At 38.8% G+C, this 25,160-nt stretch overlaps 1 protein-coding gene across 6 annotated transcripts in view; it reads right to left on the bottom strand.

Annotated features, from left to right (window-relative positions):
* Positions 1-4,307: 4,307 nt before the first annotated feature.
* LOC128698026 (platelet-activating factor acetylhydrolase) overlaps positions 4,308-25,160 on the bottom strand; it is a 35,786-nt gene continuing 14,933 nt past the window's right edge. For 3 of the 6 annotated variants that reach the window (XM_053790056.2, XM_053790057.2, XM_053790053.2), the window contains 7 exons: positions 19,691-19,808; positions 15,295-15,454; positions 14,865-14,976; positions 10,347-10,549; positions 8,927-9,100; positions 8,564-8,712; positions 4,308-5,098 (listed from right to left, as the gene is read on the bottom strand). In XM_053790056.2, coding sequence (XP_053646031.1) covers positions 4,971-5,098; positions 8,564-8,712; positions 8,927-9,100; positions 10,347-10,549; positions 14,865-14,976; positions 15,295-15,454; positions 19,691-19,808 — 1,044 coding nt within the window. In that variant the 3' untranslated portion in view covers positions 4,308-4,970. The remainder of the gene's footprint in view (positions 5,099-8,563; positions 8,713-8,926; positions 9,101-10,346; positions 10,550-14,864; positions 14,977-15,294; positions 15,455-19,690; positions 19,809-25,160) is intronic. The other 3 variants (XR_008408405.2, XR_008408406.2, XM_053790054.2) reach the window with 3 other exon arrangements.

The raw sequence follows: 25,160 nt of genomic DNA, 5'->3' as shown, positions 1-25,160 counted from the left end.
AACCGCAATAAAAGTCAGACAAAGTGACTTATTTTCGTTGGGATCCTTGAATGTAATAATAATTTACAAAAGTGTTTGTCAAAGAAGAACTTGTGGTCTACAGTGCCTAAGTGGCTCAGATTTTTCACATTAACTGTGCCTTTTTCAACCTCCCATTTTCTAGTGATGTCCTCATTAACTTGCCACACCTCTTTTACCTCAGCTATGTAGCACTTAATGATCTTTACAACACTGAGGTGCTACTTTAATCAGTTATTACTGGAATATTCAAATTCAGGCTTCCCTACAATGTCTGATTATCTGGGAAAACTGCCTCCAACATGCTAACTGCCCTCTAATTTTCTTCTCTCTCTACCATCTGTTTCACTTCTGCTGTGTGGCGGTGTAATGCCCATGAAGGTTCAGTGCTTTCCATGAATATAAATAAAAGTAATGCTACACATGTTGGAGACAGTGGAATGACTGTTGGACTAAACAACTTTTAAGGCTGAGGGACTGATCACCTAAAACTACTAGTGTATGCATCCTAAAAAAAAATCTCTTTCATGTTTTTACACCACAAAACTTTTATGATTAAGATGATTAATCAGGATTATTACATAAGTTGGACATTACTTTTACCACACTGGCATTTTCCACCAAAAGAACACATTCACTGTCATTTATTTAATAGTTGACTTGCTGGAAGTACACAGAGACTACATTTCAAATAACTCAGCAGATATCCCCACCCATCCTTCCGAGGCAAACATTGTACTTCCCATCACCAAAACTCATTCTTATAATGCAAAGCTTTTGAATGTGTTTCATTTTATATACAGTACTCACATCCATCTTATTTCTTAGAAAAAGATTAAATGGATATACTGCATCTTTTATACATTTAAGGGTGCAATCAACATGTAATTTTGGGGGAAAAACTCTACTGTAAAGAACTGCAATTTTTTTTAAATATTACTTCATTTTAAAAACAAGTAAACAAATATTACAATTAAACAGCTTTAATACTTGTAATTTATTGTATCTCTTACTATTTACACATGAGCTACATATTCCTAGCCATCAATAAAATATTCATTAATACATTCTAAATATGCATATAACTATAATGTAAAATATATTCTTTATTTACATAACACATCCCCTCTCTTACAGAGAGAGTAGGCTAGCACACACACACACACACACACACACACACACACACACACACACACACACACACACACACACACACACACACACACACACACACACACACACACACACACATTTAAATACAATAAAATTTATATGATTGTTTTAAAATCTACACTAGCAACATATATATTGGTACTCAGTGAAATGTTTATACAGTGAGACCTCACATAACATGGCAGTTATGTTCCTGAAAATGGCACTTTATGTAAATTCACACTATATAATATGATATATGTGTGAAAATAGGGTAAGCTATGCACACCTCCAAGAAAGCCGTTCAAAATATTTTCGAGTGCTTATTTCATCAAAATGATATAGTTCTTGATGCCTTACATTTAGATGTGGTTGTTTGTTAACCTAACACCACTATCTATCATCACCTATCACCACTACTACCACCTAACACCATCTATCACCCCCTACCACCATTACTTACAGCCAGTAATATTTTTGTATTGTAGCTGCTTACTAGCATTATCACCACTTAACATCATTTATCACTAACTAACACCACTTTTCACCACCACTTATGGCAGTAATATTTTGCATTGTAGCTGCTACCACATCCACAATCTACCAGCCCCATCATCTATGACTACTCACTAGCATTATCACCATTTATCACCAACTAGCACCCCCCTTTTGCCATCACATATGGCAGTAATGCAGTGGACCCCCGCTTAACGATCACCTCCCAGTGCGACCAATTATGTAAGTGCATTTATGTAAGTGCGTTTGTACGTGTATGTTTGGGGGTCTGAAATGGACTAATCTACTTCACAATATTCCTTATGGGAATAAATTCAGTCAGTACTGGCACCTGAACATACTTCTGGAATGAAAAAATATCGTTAACCGGGGGTCCACTGTATTTCATATTGTATGTACAAGCACCTCCACAACCTACCAGCCCCATCACCTATGACCATCTACTGACACTAATATCCAAAGATATGAAAGGATGATGAAATTATCCAAAATAATGAGCAACTAAACAAGAGACAGAATGGTATGAGATGCATCCACAAACTGACCACATGAGTGGGTCGTGGAAATAAACAGAGGAAGAGCCTTGAAACGAATGCTCCGAGTGGAAACCAATGCAATTTTTTTTTTTTTTCCAAATTTAAGGCTGGAGCCACGTTCCAATAATTTTGTATTATAAATATGATTAGAATCCTAATAAAAACGTGCTACCTAAATCCGTGTTATGAGAGGCCTATCTGTATATAAATTTTCATTATAAAAAGAAAAAATATACTTTATATTTACATAATTTGGCCCCCTTCAGTTACATTGGGGTAAGGAAAATAGTCACTGGGTCATGCAACACTGTTGCTTTAGTTCACACCACCAGGAAGTGTTAAGTTAGGTTACTGGCCAAGTTTTTATCTTAGTAAGTGATTAACCCATTCTCAGGCTGAGAGAGTCACCCTCAATTTGATGGACTTTAAAAAATAGAAAACAAAATTTGAAGGGTCATATGATAAGGAAACAATGGACAAACTCCACTGGTTACAGAATTGTCTATTATCATTACAATCACATTAGAAGAATCTCATCTCTATCCACCACAATCATCATTACTGGCCACCCACTCTCCCCTACTAGTCTGTTAAATTAAGAGTGTACAACACTTTAAACCAAGATATCCAAAGGAAAAATAAGCACCATGCCAACCCCTGAATAAACCAATGTTCCATGCATTTAATGCCATAAACATGTAATCACGGAGTAAAAAACTAGGCCCACACAAACTTCTGACTTTGTTGAATGAGCCACTGCCATTAACTGATGATTAAATCTGGTGTTGATTCCAAAGATGCACTACAGTACTATGATACTTAATTGTGTAAGCTTGTTTAATACCCGGCCTCAACTTAGCCTGAGGCAGATTTAATAGCAAAATAAGTTTTATTGCAACTTATTTTTTCCTGGTGATTTGACCTCCTATATATCCAGACACACATGTATGTATGTATGTACATATTTATTTATGTACATATGTATGGAAGTGGGGATTTTCTTTCTTTTTGGGTCACCCTGCCTTGGTGGGAGATGGCCAACTTATTAAAGAAAAAGAAAATGTATGGAAGTGCATATGTAGTTTTCAACAAGAATCTTACTAGTCATGAACTCATGACAAAAAATATCACATGAATTATTTAAAATTCTATGTCTTTGAGGTACTTGCAAGGTCCTGAAGGTTGATTACAGAATAACTCGTATTAGGTAATCTGATACCACTAAATATTCCTCAATGGTGACTGACACTATGGGAGACAGAGGACTGACATGAGATGCAGTGTTGATCTTTATACATATCAGCAAACACTAGGACATATTTATTAGAAAACGTTTCGGTCCTAGGACAAATTTATTAGAAATGTTTCAGTCCCAGGACTGAAATGTTTTCTAATAAATATGTCCTAGCGTTTGCTCACGTGTCTTTTTAAACCAATTTGTTGGTATCAATTACCAAGGTTTATACCAACCTTTATACAGTTCACAATTCATTAAAAATGTAAATGAACACTAAGGGCTTTTACACAAGTATTATTTTACCAATGACAGCAAATACACGAAACCTGTTAGCAGCTATATTTCAGTTTCGAAGAGCGAGCTTACCTGATAAATTATTACTGGTGTTCAAGAATACAACTTAATGCAATGATTTATATTATAAATAGAAATTAATGAAAATGCTTTTGATATATCCTGACTATTACTGCTGGAATGAATAGGAGTGTAAGGTAAATTTACTCAATATAAGTTCCGTAAGCCAATTAAATTATTATAAATAGTGTAGTAAAACCTTGACTTAATGTACTAATGAGAGGAACAAGTGGCCAGTAATAGTGCCTGTGGTGTTATAAATGGCATTATTTTCCAGTGATCACAACCTTAACGGACAATTCTGTAACCAATGGACTTCATCCATTGCTTCCAAATTAATTGACCTAGTGAATTTTTTCCAAAATTTAGAAAGTCTTTTAAATCAAGGTCCGTTTAATCAAGGATTTGCTGCTAATTTTCTAATAAATACATAAAAATACTTACTAAAATCCCCAAGAATGTAAATGAAATTTGCAGGATTTACCCCATACCTGATTTAATTTTCTTTCTTTTTTGGGTCACCCTGCCTCGGTGGGAGACGGCCGACTTGTTGAAAAAAAAAAAAAATTATTTACTGTATACAGTCTAATGAATTATAAATCCAGAAAATAAAATGATGAACTGAGGTAGACCGGCTGTCTCTCGCATGGCTGCACTCGGACTTTACACTTTAATACTGACATTATGGCAATGTTTTGAATAAGATTTTATGGCTCTTAATTGAACACAAAAGATGTTCAAAACTTCCTATGAGCCTTTATCAAGGATTGTCATTCATTACAAAGTCAGGTTCTCTTTGCCATATCTCAGGCAACTACAATTTTGATTTAAGATAAGGTTTCCTGTTTCTGTATAGCCCGTAGTCAAGGGAGCTCTGCCAAGTATCCAAGAACAGATCACACTTACTCTGAAGTTCTTTTCCTCCTGCGAAATGGAATTCAACCTGAGCAGAGGGTACATTATGCAACCTGCAAGTAGCTCTCCCTCCCTGCTAACTCAAATTAATAAAATTCATTAGTTTACTTTATTGGCACACTGAAACAATACTTAGAAAAAAAGCATAACTAAGCTAAGGCAGATGCACGTCTACACACTAAATCCTCCACCACAATCAAGGCTTGCACAGGTTTGTGTAAGTAGCAAGAAGGAATGTAGAATTAGACAGAAGTGTAACCCTCATCCCAGCCAAGCATGGCTTTCCCTTTACCGTGGAGACCATAAACCATATTATCTTGCTGGATCTCAAGATAAGGCACATACGTGTTGATAGTGGTACCCTGATCACCTGTGAATGAATGTTACAGAAATATATAGGATGAGAAAGCTGACCAAAAAAGTCAATAATACAGTAAAACCCTGGTAATACATACAGTGTTTGTAGAATGCATAAATTGATAATACACACAAATATATTGGACGCTATATTTTTGGAATACGCCATTATGTGAAATATATTTCTTTTAATTAAAATGAATGCCAAAGAGTAAAAGAGCAGTGAAAACTTTAAATAAAGTCTGGAAGAGTATTTGGCAAAAAATGACAATAGAAGACATTTAGTTGGCTTCTGTTTAGAAAGGTTTGAAAACAGGAAATACTGTATGATTAAGAAATTATTTAAGGTACAGTTTCTACTAAATGCTAGTAAATGAAAGATTGTAGGGTAAGCTTTTGCATGCACATTACATAATTTTTTGAGTGACTGAGATGTCCAGTCATTACTCTGTAGCTCCTAAAATAATATGAGTAACAATGAATAAATAGGTGGAAGTGAAAGAGTTTAAAAAAAATGGTTGAAGGTGAGTTGAATAAACAAATGTTGCATATAAACTTGACTGCTGTGAGATTAAGTAATATCATCATATTCATGGGAAGTGCTAAACCTATAACAGTACTTGTTTTTCACCTCTTCACTGAAGAGGTGAAAAAATAAATAGAAAGAGGCAGTTTTCAAAAGAAGGGCAATGGCAGAAAAATAAAAAAAGTGATCACAGTTCAGTGAGAAAGCATCAAGTATGTCGGCAAATTGTAGTGCAGATTAAAGAGTATAGTGTTAGTACGGGCTGTCAGCAAAGGCTTGTGGTTATACAGTGCCAAGTGCGGGAGGGAAGAGTAATGACTGGTGGAATGTTAACGATGGAAATGCTATTAGAGAGAAAATGTTGGAATGAAAGGTTTTAGGAATATAAAGTAATTCACGTTAGACAATCTGCATGGAAAAGGTTAAAAGTGGTAAAAAAAAAAAATAATGTTTGAAGAAAGATCAACAAAGTAACACAACCAAGGGAGCAAATACATCTTATTTGAAGATAAGATAAGATTTTGTTTGGATTTTTAACAAGGAGGGTTAGCCAACCAAGATAACCTGATAAAATCAGTATTATCATCTGGGACTGTCTGTCTTATTTCCATTGAGGGTTCTTTAATCTTGTCCCCCAGAATGTAACCCACCCACAACAGTCAACTAACACCCAGGTACCTACTTACTGCTAGATGAACAGGTGCAACAAGTGTAAAGAAGCATGCTCAATGTTTCCACCCATGCTGGGTGCACTATTAACCAAGCCACAGGACACAATGCCATAACATACAGTAAGACAGAAAGTACAGTAACAAACTGAATAAGAAGGTACAGCAGGGGTACTAGAGTTAGGGAAAGAATATTTTAAGGGTTTATTGTTAAATATACACTCCAGTCTACTTGAATTTGTAGAAAGCTAGAAATGAATGAGGGAAGCAAAACAACAGATGAATTCTGCAAAGATTAACAGGTGTTGATGAAAATGAGATTTTGAAAACAGATGGGAATAATGTGTTAGTATAGTGTCAAGATTGTCAGAAAGCCTGACTGGATTCCCACCAACTATTAAATAAAAGGAGTTATCCAAAGACTGTGAAAACCACTATTATTATTATGTTAATTAGAATTAAAAATATGGTATCTGTTATATATAAGGTCCAAGGAACACAACTACATGTACAGTATATTAACCAGGGTTTTAACTGAATACAAGTGTTTAGTTCATTAGATCACATGTCCATGCAATTTACCTAAATTATTCAGTATTTTATAGTTATACCTAAGTCACCAAGATGAATGTTAAGCTACCATAAGTAATAACAGTTTACTGTCATTTATGACCTGATCTTAATACATATACCATCACCAACAAAAAAATTAATGTGCCTCTTCCCAAACTTTAACACATGCTCATGCAGGTCAAAAAAATTTAATACCTTAATAAATTGGTCCGAACAGTAACAAACAGCCTTTTTTTTTAACATGCTCGATGTCTCCCAATGAGGCAGGGTGACCCAAAAAAAGAAAAACACTGTCACCATCATTCACACATAACCACTGTCTTTGAAGACACATAGATATAACAGTTCAGATGTCAAAGCATATTATATTACTGTATAATACCACAATGTATATACAGTACTTGGTGGGAATCGGCCAGTGTGATAATAAAAAAAAAAAAAAAAAATCTTATATTGAGGGACTGTGGCAAATGTTTTAAATTAAATCTACAATAAGGTAGCTACATGCTATGACTAAAATGATCTTTCATTAGTATTACTTTTTTATAAGTATGAGCAAACAAACATTTATGAAGGGATTCGTGTAAAAAGATTAGCTGGACTCAAGTCATAGAAGAGGAAAGTACAGTTTCCTGCACTTTCAAGGAAGAGTGAGAATGTTGCAATTTAGATGGTCACTTGAAACGTGACATCTGCAAAACTCTAGCAATGACTGCTATTGAATGTGTTTCCAGTTTGTCAGATCACCCCTACCTCAGTGGGAGACAGCCAGGGTGTTAAAAACTTTCCAATGCATGTCAATTTTTTTTTTTTTTTTACATTTATTACACGTTATTCATATACAGTACGTATATGAATTTTTTATGCAAAATTCCAGTGTTCAATTTAAATTTTATCATGAATATTATTACTAGCTTAAGTTTGCTCAAAATACTGTGTATAATTATCTATGCTGTTGTATTCTGGGCACCTCTGCAAAAACAGTGATTATGTGTGAGTGAGGTGAAAGTGTTGAATGATGATGAAAGTATTTTCTTTTGGGGATTTTCTTTCTTTTTGGGTCACCCTGCCTCGGTGGGAGACAACCGACTTGTTAAAAAAAAAATTATCGGCATTTACATGTAAGGCTAATGGTCTTGGAAAATAAAAATAAAAAAAAAAAATACACTGCTATGAAAGTAGAAGGTATAATGATCCTGACGATATGGATGACAAGACACAAGTGCATACACTCAGGACATTTAGGTCCTGGGACCTTGGTCACTTGTTTGGAGAGACCAAGGTCACAGGACTAAAATGTATTCAATAAAGATGTTCTAAGTGTCTTTTCATGCATAGTGTCAGTATCCTTCATCCATACATTGCTATGTTTATGCTAACTAAATAAATAACAGCCAGGTTGTCTAATAATATAACAATAATTGTTGGAGATAAGGTTCCAGAATCACAACTACTTTGTGAATGAACATTTTAGAGATTAGAGGTGATGGTCTGATAAACCTTGTGATCGAGGAACACAAATAAACTGTTTTTGTCTAAGGGAAAGAAGACAATATCTATAAAAGATTAAAGTGATTGGAAGTCCTTGCTCTCTGCCACAAGCATCTACATTTAAAATGATATACTAATCCTTGAATAAAAATTTTAATACAAATCTCATTAGCCACATTAATTACTCTTAATACATTACCTGGTATTATAGTATACTTACCAATATGCTTTGCAATAAAATTTAACATAAGCCTGTTGTTGATATCCATAGCAGTCTGGGGATCAAGAGGGGAAGACGCCCCAACAAACACTCGACCTATGTGTCCAACCAGGAATGGCGTATCACACTGATTTTGGTGTACAGTGCCTCTGATAGCACAATACATTAGTTAATTAAATTTACTATTTTATAAATGTCTGTGCTACAAGATTTCCTATTTTTCTGGTACACGTGAATTTCACGAATAAAATTAAAAAATGTACTCTAACATGCTTAATGAGGAAATATTTAATATTCACTTCACTGTTGTATTTTAGAATAAATTTAAGCTATGCGAGTAACAAACACACTAAAGGAACTTACTTGATTGTAATAAATTCAGTTGTTGTTTTATTAAGTTTTCCCATGGCCTGAAGATTTGCAATGGACTGAAATGCCTCAGTTGATATACACATTAAAGGCTGAGTGACATTGGGGCCAATATTATCAACTTCATCCTTTATAGGGAACATCCAGGGATCAAGAGCCACGCCCACTCTGAAGAAATATAAACAACAGTTACAACTTCTACTTACATCAAACAGGATCACAGTCAAACTATGGTAAATATATATGAATGTTACGCAGAGCAGAAGAGGCATTCTTGAGATGGTTTAATCATGTAGAAAGATTGGAGTAAGATAGTATATTTAATTAAAGGGGCATATAAAACAGGTGTCCTGTGGTTCAATTGGCAATGCACTCAACCCACATGCTGAGTGTCCATGGTTCAATCCCTGGCATAGGTGGAAACTTTGGGTATATTTCCTTACACTTGCTGTCCCTGTTCACCTAGCAATAAATAGGTGCCTCCGTGTTAGCTGACTGTTGTGGGTTGCAACCAGGGACACAAGATTAAAGGACCCCAATAGAAATAAAACAAGACAGTCCCTGATGACACATTGACTTTATTGGGTTATCTTGGGTGGCTTACCCTCTTGGTTAAAAATCCAAACAAAATCTTATCTTAGCAAGTCACGACTTGATAAAACCACACAGTAAAGCACTGTCCCAATAAAAGTTTTTCTACATGTAATATTTTGTGAAAAGATTCAGGGAAACCGGTTTGCTGGACTTGAGTCCAGGAGGTGAGCGGTACAGTGCCTTCAGTCTAAAAGAGAAGTTTGGGATATTTACTGTTTAGAGAGACATCTAAACTGTCATACCTGTACACCTCTGGAAAGACAGTGATAGTGTGAATGATGGTGAAAGTGTTTCTTTTTCAAGTCACCTTGCCTTGGTGGGAGGCAGCCAATATGTTAAAAAAAAAAACTTTTTTTTCATCACAATATGCCATTTGGATAAGGAAATATTACTAACTTTGCAATTACAGTATAGCCTCTCCTCACTTAACGACGGAGTTCCGTTCCTAAGACCACGTCATTAAACAAATTTGTCGCTAAATGAAGAGCATACTATAATGGTAGTGGGTTTGTGTCATCCATCTTTGATATTGTTTTAATGTCACCTCTGCACCATTTATAACATTTCTGGTATATTTTTAAATGTTTTTATGTTAGTATACTATACACTGAAATAAAAAGAATAGAGGAAATCAGCTCTAATATACATTATTTAGGTATAAATACTGGTCAGAGAGCCCATCGTAAGTGTGAGGCATCGGTAAATGAATATGTTACTAAATGAGGAGAGGTTGTATTATTTCCACAACAAATAAAATTTTCAGTATTACATATATAAACCCAAGGCAACATTTGCATAACCATAAACATTTTCTGCTTACTTGAATCTCTTGTCTTTAGCAAGTGTGGAGATGGCAGTCACACCTCCAAATGAATGACCAGTCATAATTGGATAAGTCAGGTCAAGATGACCATGTAGCTGCTGCAGGTCAAAATCCGAAGACAATTCATTTTTCACTTTTCCTTCATTAAGCATTTCCAGAACGTTTAATGCTCGAATACTCTCTTCTACTCGTATTTTGATCTGAAATAAGAAAGAATAATTTAAGAATAAACCCTCTGTATGCATACTACAAAAATATATGCACTTCTCAATGTATATACCCTTATCAATTAGGCAGAATTCAGTATTAGAGATACACAGCATAGAATCTACTATTACTGCTACTTACGCCATGACGTTTGAAGAAGAAGAATCGAGCACATGTGACAGATTATGAGTCTAACTTTGGTAAAGTTTGGAAACGCCGGTTGGTCCAAGTCGGACTGAAACGTCGTCATAAGCTCCTCTCTTCTATGTGTGGGTTATTTGTGTTTCAAATGTTTATTTTTTTTTCAGCGAGTTGGCTGTCTCCCACTGAGGTAGGGTGACCCAAAAAGAAAACACTTTCATCATCATTCAATACTTTCACCTCAATCACACATAATCACTGTCTTAGCAGAGGCACTCAGATACAACAGATTAGAAGTCCCTCCAAACTGTCAATATCCCAGACCCCTCCTTTAAAGTACAGGTCTCCCTCAACATTCGCGAGGGTTAGGGGATCAAGAACCTCGCGAATGTTGAAAAACCGTGAATGTTTGGTGCCCCAATATATTGTAGGGAAATATAATACAATACTGCTTCCTTAACTTGTTGAACCGTGAACAACCATAAAATACATGAAAATGTCATAAACTGTACTAAAAATATACATGTTATGCTTTAATAACATGTATGTTATTAAATACCACAGACTCCGCCATTGCCTCCACCACTTCCTCAACCACTGCGAGTCCCTACTACCCTCCCTCCGACCCGCGCAACTGGCAGCCAGCCCTCCCACCACTCAGTGTGGTGAGTGTTTTGTTTGTTCATTATTTGCTATTAAACTACAGTATAAATAATGCAAACCCATACATGACTGCATATTGGAATGGCTATTCGGACAGGTATTGGACGGTGACATCATGTGTTTACTCTTGAACACAGCAAAGAATCAAGCATTTCTGCTACTGCTAATAATAACAATAGTAATAATAATAATAATAATAATAATAATAATAATAATAATAATAATAATAATAATAATAATAATAATAATAATAATACGATATAATTGAAGAAGGAAATTGTACAAAAATACGAGGGAGTGGTTGACACATCGTCAGTGTGGCTTTGTTTATGTTGGAGTGAGCATTAGTCTCCCTGCTCTTCCAAACATTTCACAATAATTCAGCAGTTGAGGCAGTGGTATTTAATAACATATATGTTATAAATAATAATAGTACATATTATTAATAACATGTATTATTATTATTAATAACATGTATGTTATTAAATACCACTGCCTCAACCGCTGCCTCAACCACTGCCTCAATCGCTGCCTCAACAACTGCCTCAACAGCTGCCTCAATCGCTGCCTCAACAGCTGCCTCACCCACTGCCTCAATCGCTGCCTCAACCACTGCCTCAACCACTGCCTCGATTGCTTCAACAGCTGCCTCACCCACTGCCTCAATCGCTGCCTCAACCACTGCCTCAATCGCTGCCTCAACAGCTGCCTCACCCACTGCCTCAATCGCTGCCTCAACAGCTCCCTCAACCACTGCCTCAATCGCTGCCTCACCCACTGCCTCAATCGCTGCCTCAACCACTGCCTCAATCGCTGCCTCAACAGCTGCCTCACCCACTGCCTCAAATCGCTGCCTCAACAGCTGCCTCACCCACTGCCTCAATCGCTGCCTCAACAGCTGTCTCACCCACTGCCTCAATCGCTGCCTCAACAGCTGCCTCACCCACTGCCTCAATCGCTGCCTCAACACCTGCCTCAACCACTGCCTCAATCGCTGCCTCAACAGCAGCCTCACCCACTGCCTCAATCGCTGCCTCAACCACTGCCTCAATCACTGCCTCAACAGCTGCCTCAACAGCTGCCTCAATCGCTGCCTCAACAGCTGCCTCACCCACTGCCTCAATCGCTGCCTCAACAGCTGCCTCAACCACTGCCTCAATCGCTGCCTCAACAGCAGCCTCACCCACTGCCTCAATCGCTGCCTCAACCACTGCCTCAATCGCTGCCTCAACAGCTGCCTCAACCACTGCCTCAATCGCTGCCTCAACAGCTGCCTCAACCACTGCCTCAATCGCTGCCTCAACAGCTGCCTCACCCACTGCCTCAATTGCTGCCTCAACAATCGCTGCCTCAACACCCACTGCCTCAATTGCTGCCTCAACAGCAGCCTCACCCACTGCCTCAATCGCTGCCTCAACCACTGCCTCAATCGCTGCCTCAACAGCTGCCTCAACCACTGCCTCAATCGCTGCCTCAACAGCTGCCTCAACCACTGCCTCAATCGCTGCCTCAACAGCTGCCTCACCCACTGCCTCAATCGCTGCCTCAACAGCTGCCTCACCCACTGCCTCAATCGCTGCCTCAACAGCTGCCTCACCCACTGCCTCAATCGCTGCCTCAACAGCTGCCTCAACCACTGCCTCAATCACTGCCTCAACAGCAGCCTCAACCACTGCCTCAATCGCTTCCTCAACAGCTGCCTCAACCACTGCCTCAATCACTGCCTCAACAGCTGCCTCAACCACTGCCTCAATCACTGCCTCAACAGCAGCCTCAACAGCTGCCTCACCCACTGCCTCAATCGCTGCCTCAACCACTGCCTCAATCGCTGCCTCAACAGCTGCCTCAACAGCTGCCTCAACCACTGCCTCTACCACTGCCTCTACCACTCCAGTCACACTCAATCTACAAGCACCAAACAATGAATTATTGTGAAATGTTTGGAAGAGCACGGAGACTAATGCTCACTCCAGCATAAACAAAGTCACACTGACGATGTGTCAACCACTCCCTCGTATTTTTGTACAACATCCTTCAATTATATCGTATTTATTATTATTATTATTATTACTATTGTTATTATTAGCAGTAGCAGAAATGTTTGATTCTTTGCTGTGTTCAAGAGTAAACACATGATGTCACCGTCTAATACCTGTCCGAATAGCCATTCCAATATGCAGTCATGAATTGGTTTACATTATTTATACTGTAGTTTAATAGCAAATAATGAACAAACAAAACACTCACCACACTGAGTGGTGGGAGGGCTGGCTGCCAGTTGCGGGGGTCGGTGGGAGGGTAGTAGGGACTCGCAGGTGGTGGGAAACTTGAATATGATTTGGCGGCTGGGAATTTGGTGGCTGGGAATTTGGCGGTTGGGAATTCGCGAATGTGTGAAGCCCGCGAAAGCTGAAAACGTGAATGTTGAGGGAGACCTGTACAGGCATTGTACTTCCCGTTTCCAGTACTCAAGTCCGACTATATAAAAATAACTGGTTTCCCTGAATCCCTTCACTAAATATTATTCTGCTCACACTCCAACAGCTCATCAAGTCCTGAAAATCATTCATCTCCATTAACTCCTATCTAACACGCTCACACATGCTTGCTGGAAGTACAAGCCCCTCGCCCACTAAACCTCCTTTACCCCCTCCCTCCAACCTTTTCGAGGACGACCCTACCCCTCCTTCCCTTCCCTACAGATTTATACGCTCTCCAAGTCATTCTACTTTGATCCATTCTCTCTAAATAACCAAACCACCTCAACAACCCCTCTTCAGCCCTCTGACTAATACTTTTAGTAACTCCACACCTCCTCCTAATTTCCACACTACAAATTCTCCGCATAGTATTTACACCACATATTGCTCTTAGGACATCTCCAATGCCTCCAACCGCCTCCTCGCTGCAGCATTTACAACCTAAGCTTCATACCCATATAAGAGTGTTGGTGCCACTATACTTTCATACATTCCCTTCTTTGCCTTCATAGACAACATTTTTTGTCTCCACAGATACCGCAACGCACCACTCACCTTTTTCCTTCATCAATTCTATGGTTAACCTCGTCCTTCATAAACCCATCCGCTGACAAGTCAACTCCCAAATATCTGAAAACATTCACTTCTTCCATACTCCCCCTCTCCAATGTGATATCCAATTTTTCTTTACCTAAATCATTTGATACCCGCATCAGATGTTTATGGGTAATCTAATTTATTCTGATCATCTTCCTGGATACTGGGGTATCCAGAACACAGTGTTTTGTCTGCTAGGATTATCTACTTTTAAATTTAAAGTAGTCATTTTGGAGAGGCAACCAATATTCTTTTTAAAATGCTTTTAGAGTATGAATAACTCACTACTCTTAGAAATGAGTTAGAATACATTGAAAAGTTACAAAAATGACCAAGTTATGTGGTGAATATGAAAGCAGAGAACTGGAACAAAACCTGATCCAATATGATTAATACACAGGTAAATCACACACAGAGAAGAATATACCTGTTGATTGCGAAGTTCATATTCCTTCATATCAAGTGGTGTAGTTTTGAAGAGCATGTATTCCTTTTCTCCTGTCTCATTCAGAGTGAAACTTGCACAAGCTGATCTGTCCCTGAAAGGAAGTGAACAATGAGTAAAATTTTGTACATGTATAATGAAAGACTTTCATTGGACAAAAAGAAATACACAAATAACCCGCATGTAGGAGAGAGGAGCTTGCAACGCTCCAAGTCAGAACAAAATGACGTTGTAAGCGCCTCTCACCCATGTGTGGGCTATTTGTGTATTGTTCCAGTTATGGTATTGTGCTTCATTGTTCTTTTAGACAAAATGAAAGACTAGTGATAAGAGCAATGTGAGGTGGAATGAAGGTACTGGCTGCTGCAAATTATGTTGAAGTCAACTACAAAAGGAAGAAATCAATAGTTACCTATGTTCAACAGCTGCTACAAAAAACCCATGAGATGCAAGCTCAGTACAAACAGTGCTATATATAGAACGATGTGCACTCAGTCCATGAGAAAACACAATGACAGGAAATTTTCTGTCAGTCACAGGTGCCCCCCACACTGCTGGAGTGGCCACACCTCCTGCAAATCAAAAATATAAAAAAAATAACCAGAACAAGCTGAATTAACAAACTCTTAATATGTGAAATATGGAAAAAGTTTACAACATGCTTAGTGAGTAAATTATAAAGTAACTAATAAAGGACCATTATTAATTTACTCACATCTTGATATTAGTCCAGGATAGATTGAAACATCCAATTTTTATTTTTGTTTTGTGCTTAAATGTTGAAGGATAAGCTATGGCAGGAAAAGAGAGACTATAAATGTATAAATTCAAGGATTATGTGGAGTAAAATAAAGGTTGGATGTGAAAACTGGGTTATAGTAAGCGTATATGCACCTGGAGAAGAGAGAAGTGTAGAGGAGAGAGAGGTTTTGGGAAATGTTGAGTGAGTGTGTGGGGAGTTTTGAACCAAGTGTGAGAGTACTTGTTGTTCGGATTTCAATACTAAAGTGGGTAAAAATGCTGTGGAGGGAGTAGTAGGTAAACTTGGGGTGTCAGGGGTAAATCAAAATGGGGAGCCTTTAATTGAGCTATGTGTAGAAAGAGGTTTGGTAATAAGTAATACATATTTTATGAAAAAGAAGATAAATAATATACAAGGTATGACATAGTATGTAATGAAAGTAGTTTGTTAGATTATATATTGGTGGATAAAAGGTTGATAGGTAGGCTTCAGGATGTACATGTTTATAGAGGGGCAACTGATATATCGGATCATTATTTAGTTGTAGCTACAGTTAGAGTAAGAGGTAGATGGGACAAAACAAAACTGGCAACAACAAGTAAGAGAGAGGTGAAAGTGTATAAACTAAGGGAGGAAGAAGTTCAGGTGAGATATAAGCAACTATTGGCAGAAAGGTGGGCTAATGCAAGTATGAGTAGTAGGGAGGTTGAAGAGGGTTGGAATAGTTTTAAAAATGCAGTATTAGAATGTGGGGCAGAAGTTTGTGGCTATAGGAGGGTGGGTGCTGGAGGAAAGAGGAGTGAGTGGTGGAATGAAGTAAAGGGTGTGATAAAAGGTAAAAAGGTAGCCTACGAGAGGTTTTTACAAAGCAGAAGTGTTTTAAGAAGAACAGAGTATATGGAGAGTAAAAGAAAGGTGAAGAGAGTGATGAGAGTGTAAAAGGAGAGCAGATGATAGAGTGAGAGAGGCACTGTCAAGAAATTTTGATGAAAATAAGAAAAAATGTTGGAGTGAGATAAACAAGCTAAGAAAGCCTAGGGAACGAATGGATTTGTCAGTTAAAAACAGAGTAGGGGAGTTAGTAGATGGGGAGATGGAGGTATTAGGTAGATGGCAGGAGTGATAGGAGTGAAGAAGAGCAGGATGTGAGTGTGGGGGAGGTGCATGAGGCATTACGTAGAATGAAAGGGGGTAAAGCAGCTGGAACTGATGGGATCATGACAGCAATGTTAAAAGCAGGGGGGGATATAGTGTTGGAGTGGTTGGTAGTTTTGTTTAATAAATGTATGAAAGAGGGGAAGGTACCTAGGGATTGACAGAGAGCATGTATAATTCCTTTATATAAAGGGAAAGGGGACAAAAGAGATTGTAAAAATTATAGAGGAATACGTTTACTGAGTATACCAGGAAAAGTGGACGGCAGGGTTATTATTGAAAGAATTAAAGGTAAGACAGAATGTAGGATTGCAGATGAGCAAGGATGTTTTAGAATGGGTAGGGAATGTGTAGATCAAGTATTTACATTGAAGCATATATGTGAACAGTATTTAGATAAAGGTAGGGAAGTTTTCATTGCATTTATGGATTTAGAAAAGGCATATGATAGAGTGGATAGGGGAGCAATGTGGCAGATGTTGCAAGTATATGGAAGAGGTAGTAAGTTACTAAATGCTGTAAAGAGTTTTTTTTTGAAGATAGTAAGGCTCAGGTTAGGGTATGTAGAAGAGAGGGAGACTACTTCCCAGTAAAAGTAGGTCTTAGACAGGGATGTGTAATGTCACCATGGTTGTTTAATATACATGTATTTATAGATGGGGTTGTAAAAGAAGTAAATGCTAGGGTGTTCGGGAGAGGGGTGGGATTAAATTATGGGGAATCAAATACAAAATGGGAATTAACACAGTTACTTTTTCCTGATGATACTGTGCTTATGGGAGATTTTAAAGAAAAGTTGCAAAGGTTAGTGGACGGTTTGGGAGTGTGTGTAAAGGTAGAAAATTGAAAGTGAACATAGAAAAGAGTAAGGTGATTTTTTTTTTTTTTTTTTATTATCACACCGGCCGATTCCCACCAAGGCAGGGTGGCCCGAATGATTTAGATAAAGAAAAATTGGATATCAAATTGGAGAGGAGTATGAAAGAAGTGAATGTTTTCAGATATTTGGGAGTTGACGTGTCAGCGGATGGATTTATGAAGGATGAGGTTAACCACAGAATTGATGAAGGAAAAAAGGCGAGTTGTGTGTTGAGGTATATATGGAGACAAAAAACATTATCTATGGAGACAGAGAATGGAATGTATGAAAGTATAGTGGTACCAACACTCTTATACGAGTGTGAAGCTTGGGTTGTAAATGCTGCAGCGAGGACGCGGTGAAGATGTCCTATCTAAGGGCAATGTTTGGTGTAAAGGAAGGCGGGGTAGGGGTCATCCACGAAAAGGTTGGAGGGAGGGGATAAAGGAGGTTTTGTGGGCGAGAGGCTTGGGCTTCCAACAAGCATTGCGTGAGCATGTTAGATAGGAGTGAATGGAGACGAATGGTATTTGGGACCTGACAAGCTGTTGGAGTGTGAGCAGGGTAATATTTAGTAAAGGGATTCAGGGAAACCGGTTATTTTTATATAGCCAGATATGAGTACTGGAAATGGGAAGTACAATGCCTGCACTCTAAAGGAGGGGTTCGGGATATTGGCAGTTTGGAGGGATATGTTGTATATCTTTATACATACAGTGGACCCCCGGTTAACGATATTTTTTCACTCCAGAAGTATGTTCAGGTGCCAGTACTGACTGAATTTGTTCCCATAAGGAATATTGTGAAGTAGATTAGTCCATTTCAGACCCCCAAACATACACGTACAAACGCACTTACATAAATACACTTACATAATTGGTCGCATTCGGAGGTGATCGTTATGCGGGGGTCCACTGTATATATATATATACACGTATATAAGCCACTTCTTCGTACATATGCTGTATTTTTTTTCAAGATTGATGGACTGATTACATCGACTCAAGGCTGAGGGACTGATTACCTCAAACTCCTCCTGTCCTTCACCATTCTCCTTTATATGGACTGATAAAGTAACTGTGCGGCAAAACGTTTCCTCATTAAAGATACCCAAGTGTTGCACATTTGTCTAATTTATTAATTTGTCGGTTCTCCGAACCATTCATCTACAAGCACGAAGTATGTTTTGTCTATGTTGAGAGCGAGTTTGTTGGTCATCATCCAAGTATATATATATATTTGTTCATGACTAGCCATGTATGAAGGCTGATATGAAAGAGTACAAAATTATTGTACAGCAGATCGTCGTTTAACATGGTAGATACGATCCTGAAAATGCAGTGGTAGTTAAAACAATGTTAGACAAACTGAAGAACTTGTTGGAAAAATAGGGTTGCATTCCTGGGAGCCCCCAGGAAGCCAAACAACTTTTTTTCAGACCAACAGATCTTACAAAAATAAAACTGAATATGTAATTGTAGTTCATTGTCGTGATGTATTATGCTGATTTATTTATGTTATTGGGGGGTGGCAAGGGGTGGCAGGGGGTGGCAGAGGGTGGTGGAGGGTGGCAGGGGTGGTGGGGGATGGCAGTAGGTCTTCCCTGTTGACTCAATGGTCTAACCCACAGCCAGGCAAAGTGTATCCCGTGGGCAACGCTCCAAATTTTTTCCCCTCCCGCAAACTGAATGATGTTAAGTTAATTTTACGAAGTGTTATACAAAAATATGCAGCAATTCTTCAACAGTGCTATAACCAAAACATGCCAAACAAAACCGTGTTAAACAATGGTCTACTGTAAATGTATTTGTAACTTTCCATGGGGAAGCGGAACAGACTTCTTCCCCTGTAAGCTATGCATGTTGTAAGAGGCGACTAACATGCCGGGAGCAAGGGGCTAGTAACCCCTTCTTATGTATACATTAATAAAGTTAAAAAGAGAAACTTTTGTTTTTCTTTTTGGGGCACCCTGCTTGGGTTTGTCGAAAGAAGCAGTATTTGTAACTGTTCTACAGGAAATTATGCAGCTGGAACTCAAATTCATATACTTACGCATCTGCCAGTTAAAGAGCATGCTGAAGAGGGAGGGTATGGACGGAGCAATGAAGGAGGCCAAGCCTCGGGTGTATTCCTCTCCCAAGAACCACGGTGTCCACTTCTCAGTGTGGCTCTGTAAAAATCATCTTTTGTTAACAACTAGGCTGAATGGCCAAACTACTCTAGCACTTTCTATGAATACTGTATAATATTAATAACATCGTTAATAATTAAACTCTTCTGCCTTACCTAGATACACTTATAATACATAAAAAAATGAGTGATTTAAAATACAGTAGACCATCATTTAACATGGTAGTTACGTTCCTGAAAATGCTGTGTTAGGTAAAACCGTGTTAGATGAACTGAAGAACTTATGGGAAAAATACGGTTATGTTCCTGGGAGCCCCAAAAAAGTCAAACAACTTTTTTTTTAGGCCTCAACATCTTACAAAAATAAAAGTGAATATGTAATTGTAGTTCACTGTTGTGATGTATTATGTTGTTTTTACTGGTTAAGGCTACAAGTGTAACAGAAATAACAGTATTTCTTACCTTAAATTGTGGGTGCTGGTGTTTGTGGATGACTGTGAAGAGAGTGGAGAGTTATGTTGTGGTCCTACTGGGCTGAGGTGGATGGTAGAGGTTCTGGTACTGAAGTCGATGGTTGCACTGGAGTGTCTAACTTTAAGTCATTCAGTCAGTCAAGTCAGCAAGTCATTCAGTCAAGTCAGTAAGTCATTCAGTCAAGTCAATAAGTTGTTCAGTCAAGTCAATAAGTTGTTCAGTCAAGTCAGTAAGTCATTCAGTCAAGTCAATAAGTTGTTCAGTCAAGTCAATAAGTTGTTCAGTCAAGTCAGTAAGTCATTCAATCAAGTCAGTAAGTCATTCAGCCAGTCAAGTCATTCAGTTAAGTCAGTAAGTCATTCAGTCAAGTCAGTAAGTCATTAAGTAAGTCAGTCATTTATTAAGTCAGTCATTTAGTAAGTCAGTCATTCACTAAGTCAATCACACAAACTCATGTTTGCCTCTTTTTGTGTGTACAAAGTAACACTTCATTACGGTTATCTCTTGTCTAATATCTTTGTTTTCCTCGTTAATTCTAAGACTTAATGCTTATACCTTTTCTTGCCACTTTCAGCAACACTGGTATGCCTACTGGGTGTCATGACTGCTTGGCAGATACAAGATATAGTAATTAAAAGATCAAAACACAATTCACAAACACAGCTAGCTCGTAGCAGAGAAGTACATACTGGACTGGACACGTATGAAGTACGAATGCTAGGGTGGTGAGGTGGTGTTGAGAGGTGGCAGGGAATGGCGGGAGGTCTTCCCGGCTGATTTACAACAAGACGACCGCTTGAGGAAAAGGGAATTTTTTTTCCTTCCCACAAACTGAACCGTGTTATATAAATTTTACATGTTACATAAAATTGTGCCGCAATTCTTCAGTAGGTAAAATGAAAGGGGGTAAGGCAGCCGGGATTGATGGGATAACGATAGAAATGTTAAAAGCAGGTGGGGATATAGTTTTGGAGTGGTTGGTGCAATTATTTAATAAATGTATGGAAGAGGGTAAGGTACCTAGGGATTGGCAGAGAGCATGCATAGTTCCTTTGTATAAAGGCAAAGGGGATAAAAGAGAGTGCAAAAATTATAGGGGGATAAGTCTGCTGAGCATACCTGGTAAAGTGTATGGTAGAGTTATTATTGAAAGAATTAAGAGTAAGACGGAGAATAGGATAGCAGATGAACAAGGAGGCTTTAGGAAAGGTAGGGGGTGTGTGGACCAGGTGTTTACAGTGAAACATATAAGTGAACAGTATTTAGATAAGGCTAAAGAGGTCATTGTGGCATTTATGGATTTGGAAAAGGCATATGACAGGGTGGATAGGGGGGCAATGTGGCAGATGTTGCAAGTGTATGGTGTAGGAGGTAGGTTACTGAAAGCAGTGAAGAGTTTTTACGAGGATAGTGAGGCTCAAGTTAGAGTATGTAGGAAAGAGGGAAATTTTTTCCCAGTAAAAGTAGGCCTTAGACAAGGATGTGTGATGTCACCATGGTTGTTTAATATATTTATAGATGGGGTTGTAAGAGAAGTAAATGCGAGGGTCTTGGCAAGAGGCGTGGAGTTAAAAGATAAAGAATCACACACAAAGTGGGAGTTGTCACAGCTGCTCTTTGCTGATGACACTGTGCTCTTGGGAGATTCTGAAGAGAAGTTGCAGAGATTGGTGGATGAATTTGGTAGGGTGTGCAAAAGAAGAAAATTAAAGGTGAATACAGGAAAGAGTAAGGTTATGAGGATAACAAAAAGATTAGGTGATGAAAGATTGAATATCAGATTGGAGGGAGAGAGTATGGAGGAGGTGAATGTATTCAGATATTTGGGAGTGGACGTGTCAGCGGATGGGTCTATGAAAGATGAGGTGAATCATAGAATTGATGAGGGGAAAAGAGTGAGTGGTGCACTTAGGAGTCTGTGGAGACAAAGAACTTTGTCCTTGGAGGCAAAGAGGGGAATGTATGAGAGTATAGTTTTACCAACGCTCTTATATGGGTGTGAAGCATGGGTGATGAATGTTGCAGCGAGGAGAAGGCTGGAGGCAGTGGAGATGTCATGTCTGAGAGCAATGTGTGGTGTGAATATAATGCAGAGAATTCGTAGTTTGGAAGTTAGGAGGAGGTGCGGGATTACCAAAACTGTTGTCCAGAGGGCTGAGGAAGGGTTGTTGAGGTGGTTCGGACATGTAGAGAGAATGGAGCGAAACAGAATGACTTCAAGAGTGTATCAGTCTGTAGTGGAAGGAAGGCGGGGTAGGGGTCGGCCTAGGAAAGGTTGGAGAGAGGGGGTAAAGGAGGTTTTGTGTGCGAGGGGCTTGGACTTCCAGCAGGCATGCGTGAGCGTGTTTGATAGGAGTGAATGGAGACAAATGGTTTTTAATACTTGACGTGCTGTTGGAGTGTGAGCAAAGTAACATTTATGAAGGGGTTCAGGGAAACCGGCAGGCCGGACTTGAGTCCTGGAGATGGGAAGTACAGTGCCTGCACTCTGAAGGAGGGGTGTTAATGTTGCAGTTTAAAAACTGTAGTGTAAAGCACCCTTCTGGCAAGACAGTGATGGAGTGAATGATGGTGAAAGTTTTTTTTTTCGGGCCACCCTGCCTTGGTGGGAATCGGCCAGTGTGATAATAAAAAAAATAAAATAATTCTTCAATTGTGCTATACCCAAATCATGCCAAATAAACTAGTGCTAAATGAAGGTCTACAGTATATATGATACACACTTTCCATAACAACAGCCTGGCAGCTCTAATGTTATCTTAAAACTTCATGAAAACTGGCTTGATTTGATATATGTAACACGTATATTTCTTTCGAGTTAATATACAAATAATCTGCACATAGTAGAGAGGAGCTTACAACGACATTTTGGTCTGGCTTGGACCATTTGCAAAGCCACACTAACAAAGGAGAGAAGGAGCCAGTATACATAGCCAAGCTGCCAATTTTCCTATATATGTATATACTGACTGACAGAAAATTCCCTATCATCAAGCTGATGAGTAAGATACATGTATAACAGTTTGGTATCTTTACTGACAAGATATTTTGTCTACTCAGTGGGCTTCTTTGGTCTAAATACATAGGAAACAGCAGAGGCCATGGAAATATAGATATGAAGTGTGCTCAGCTACTGAGCTGAATGTACACAAAGGCTGACCACCTCAGCTACATCTCTACGACTTCTGTTGACTCCTCCATATTTCAACTGCAGAAGGCTGGTGAGCAGGCAAAACCTCATGCCCATAAAGATACCAAACTGTTGCAAGTGTCTTACTCACCTTTAAAGGAGCTATCAGAGCAATGCTTGTAGTGTCCTGCTGTCAGTATTACTACTGAAATAGTACGTATATGCTTGTGTAGTATATTGTAGATCGTATCATCCATATATACATTTAGGCTCCCTGCTCAGCTAGGCCCAGTGGCTAGCATGTGTGACGTCACGCAGTGACTCATGTGAGTATCTTTCACCCTGCCTCTCTCTCAGTTCCCGTATTGGTATAGGAGAGATAGGTAGGGCTGGGCTAAGTTTCCCTCACGACTCTGCCAATGTAAGTGATTACAACCAACCAAGTGTGTTTATCTCCAACCATCATATCTCCAAGGAACCCTCACAATAAATGGTGACAGCGGTGGGTCCGTAATTCGGATGATTACGGCGATATAAGGAGATAATCTTCTACCAGCTGACAGATGTTGTGTCTTGTGCCGGCAGCCATTTTGTGACTGCCCTAGGCCTGCAGAAAGAGAGAAACTATCTTCCCATCCCAAGTCAGCACCTACCAGCCTGTCTGCACTGCTCCCTGGTTAGTCCATGTGCCTTATCTGCTTATTTGCATTACTTCCAAGGGGTTAACCCGGGTTTGCAAATTAATCCAATCCAGTCTGTGGGGGGATCTGCCATCTACAATATTTATTAAGTTTCCCACAAAACACTCACACCCTCCAACACTACTTACCACATTGGAGTAAAGAAGAAATCTAAAGATGCTCTACCAAGCAGTGTTTTTAACTGGAGTGCAAAGAGTATTATTAATAATGTTCCAAACTCAAATAATCATTTAGTGATGATAAAAAAAAAATTCTTCTTATTCTTTCTAGTAATCTTTACAGGAAAAGGGGTTACTAGCCCATTGTTCCCGGCATTTTAGTTGACTTTTACAACACGCATGGCTTACGGAGGCAAGATTCTTATTCCACTTCCCCATGGATATAAAAGGAAAAGTAATAAGACCAAGAACTATTAAGATAAAATCAAAGAAAACTCAGATGAGTGTGTATAAATAAATGTGTACATGTATGTGTAGTGTGACCTAAGTGTAAGTAGAAGTAGCAAGACATGCCTGTAATCTTGCATATTTATGAGACAGACAAAAGACATCAGCAATCCTACCATCATGTAAAACAATCACAGGCTTTCGTTTTACACTCACTTGGCAGGACGGTAGTACCTCCCTGGGTGGTTGCTGTCTACCAGGGTAATATTTAGTGAAGGGATTCAGGGAAACCGGTTATTTTCATATAGTCGGACTTGAGTCCTGGAAATGGGAAGTACAATGCCTGCACTTTAAAGGAGGGGTTTGGGATATTGGCAGTTTGGAGGGATATGTTGTGTATCTTTATATGTGTATGCTTCTAGACTGTTGTATTCTGAGCACCTCTGCAAAAACAGTGATAATGTGTGAGTGTGTTCACCACACTCACACATTATCACTGTTTTTGCAGAGTGTTGAATGATGATGAAAGTATTTTCTTTTTGGGGATTTTCTTTCTTTTTTGGGTCACCCTGCCTCGGTGGGAGACGGCCGACTTGTTGAAAAAAATAAATAAATAAAAAATAAAAAAATATATTATTTTGAGGAATTGAGCAGACTATTTTTTTCAATATTCCAGCCAAACAGACTGCCCAGTTTACACT

Source organism: Cherax quadricarinatus, chromosome 58 (assembly GCF_038502225.1).
Source record: "Cherax quadricarinatus isolate ZL_2023a chromosome 58, ASM3850222v1, whole genome shotgun sequence".
Taxonomy (NCBI): domain Eukaryota; kingdom Metazoa; phylum Arthropoda; class Malacostraca; order Decapoda; family Parastacidae; genus Cherax; species Cherax quadricarinatus.
The sequence above is the reverse complement of the archived record's forward strand: the minus strand, read 5'-3'. Positions and strand labels throughout refer to the sequence as shown.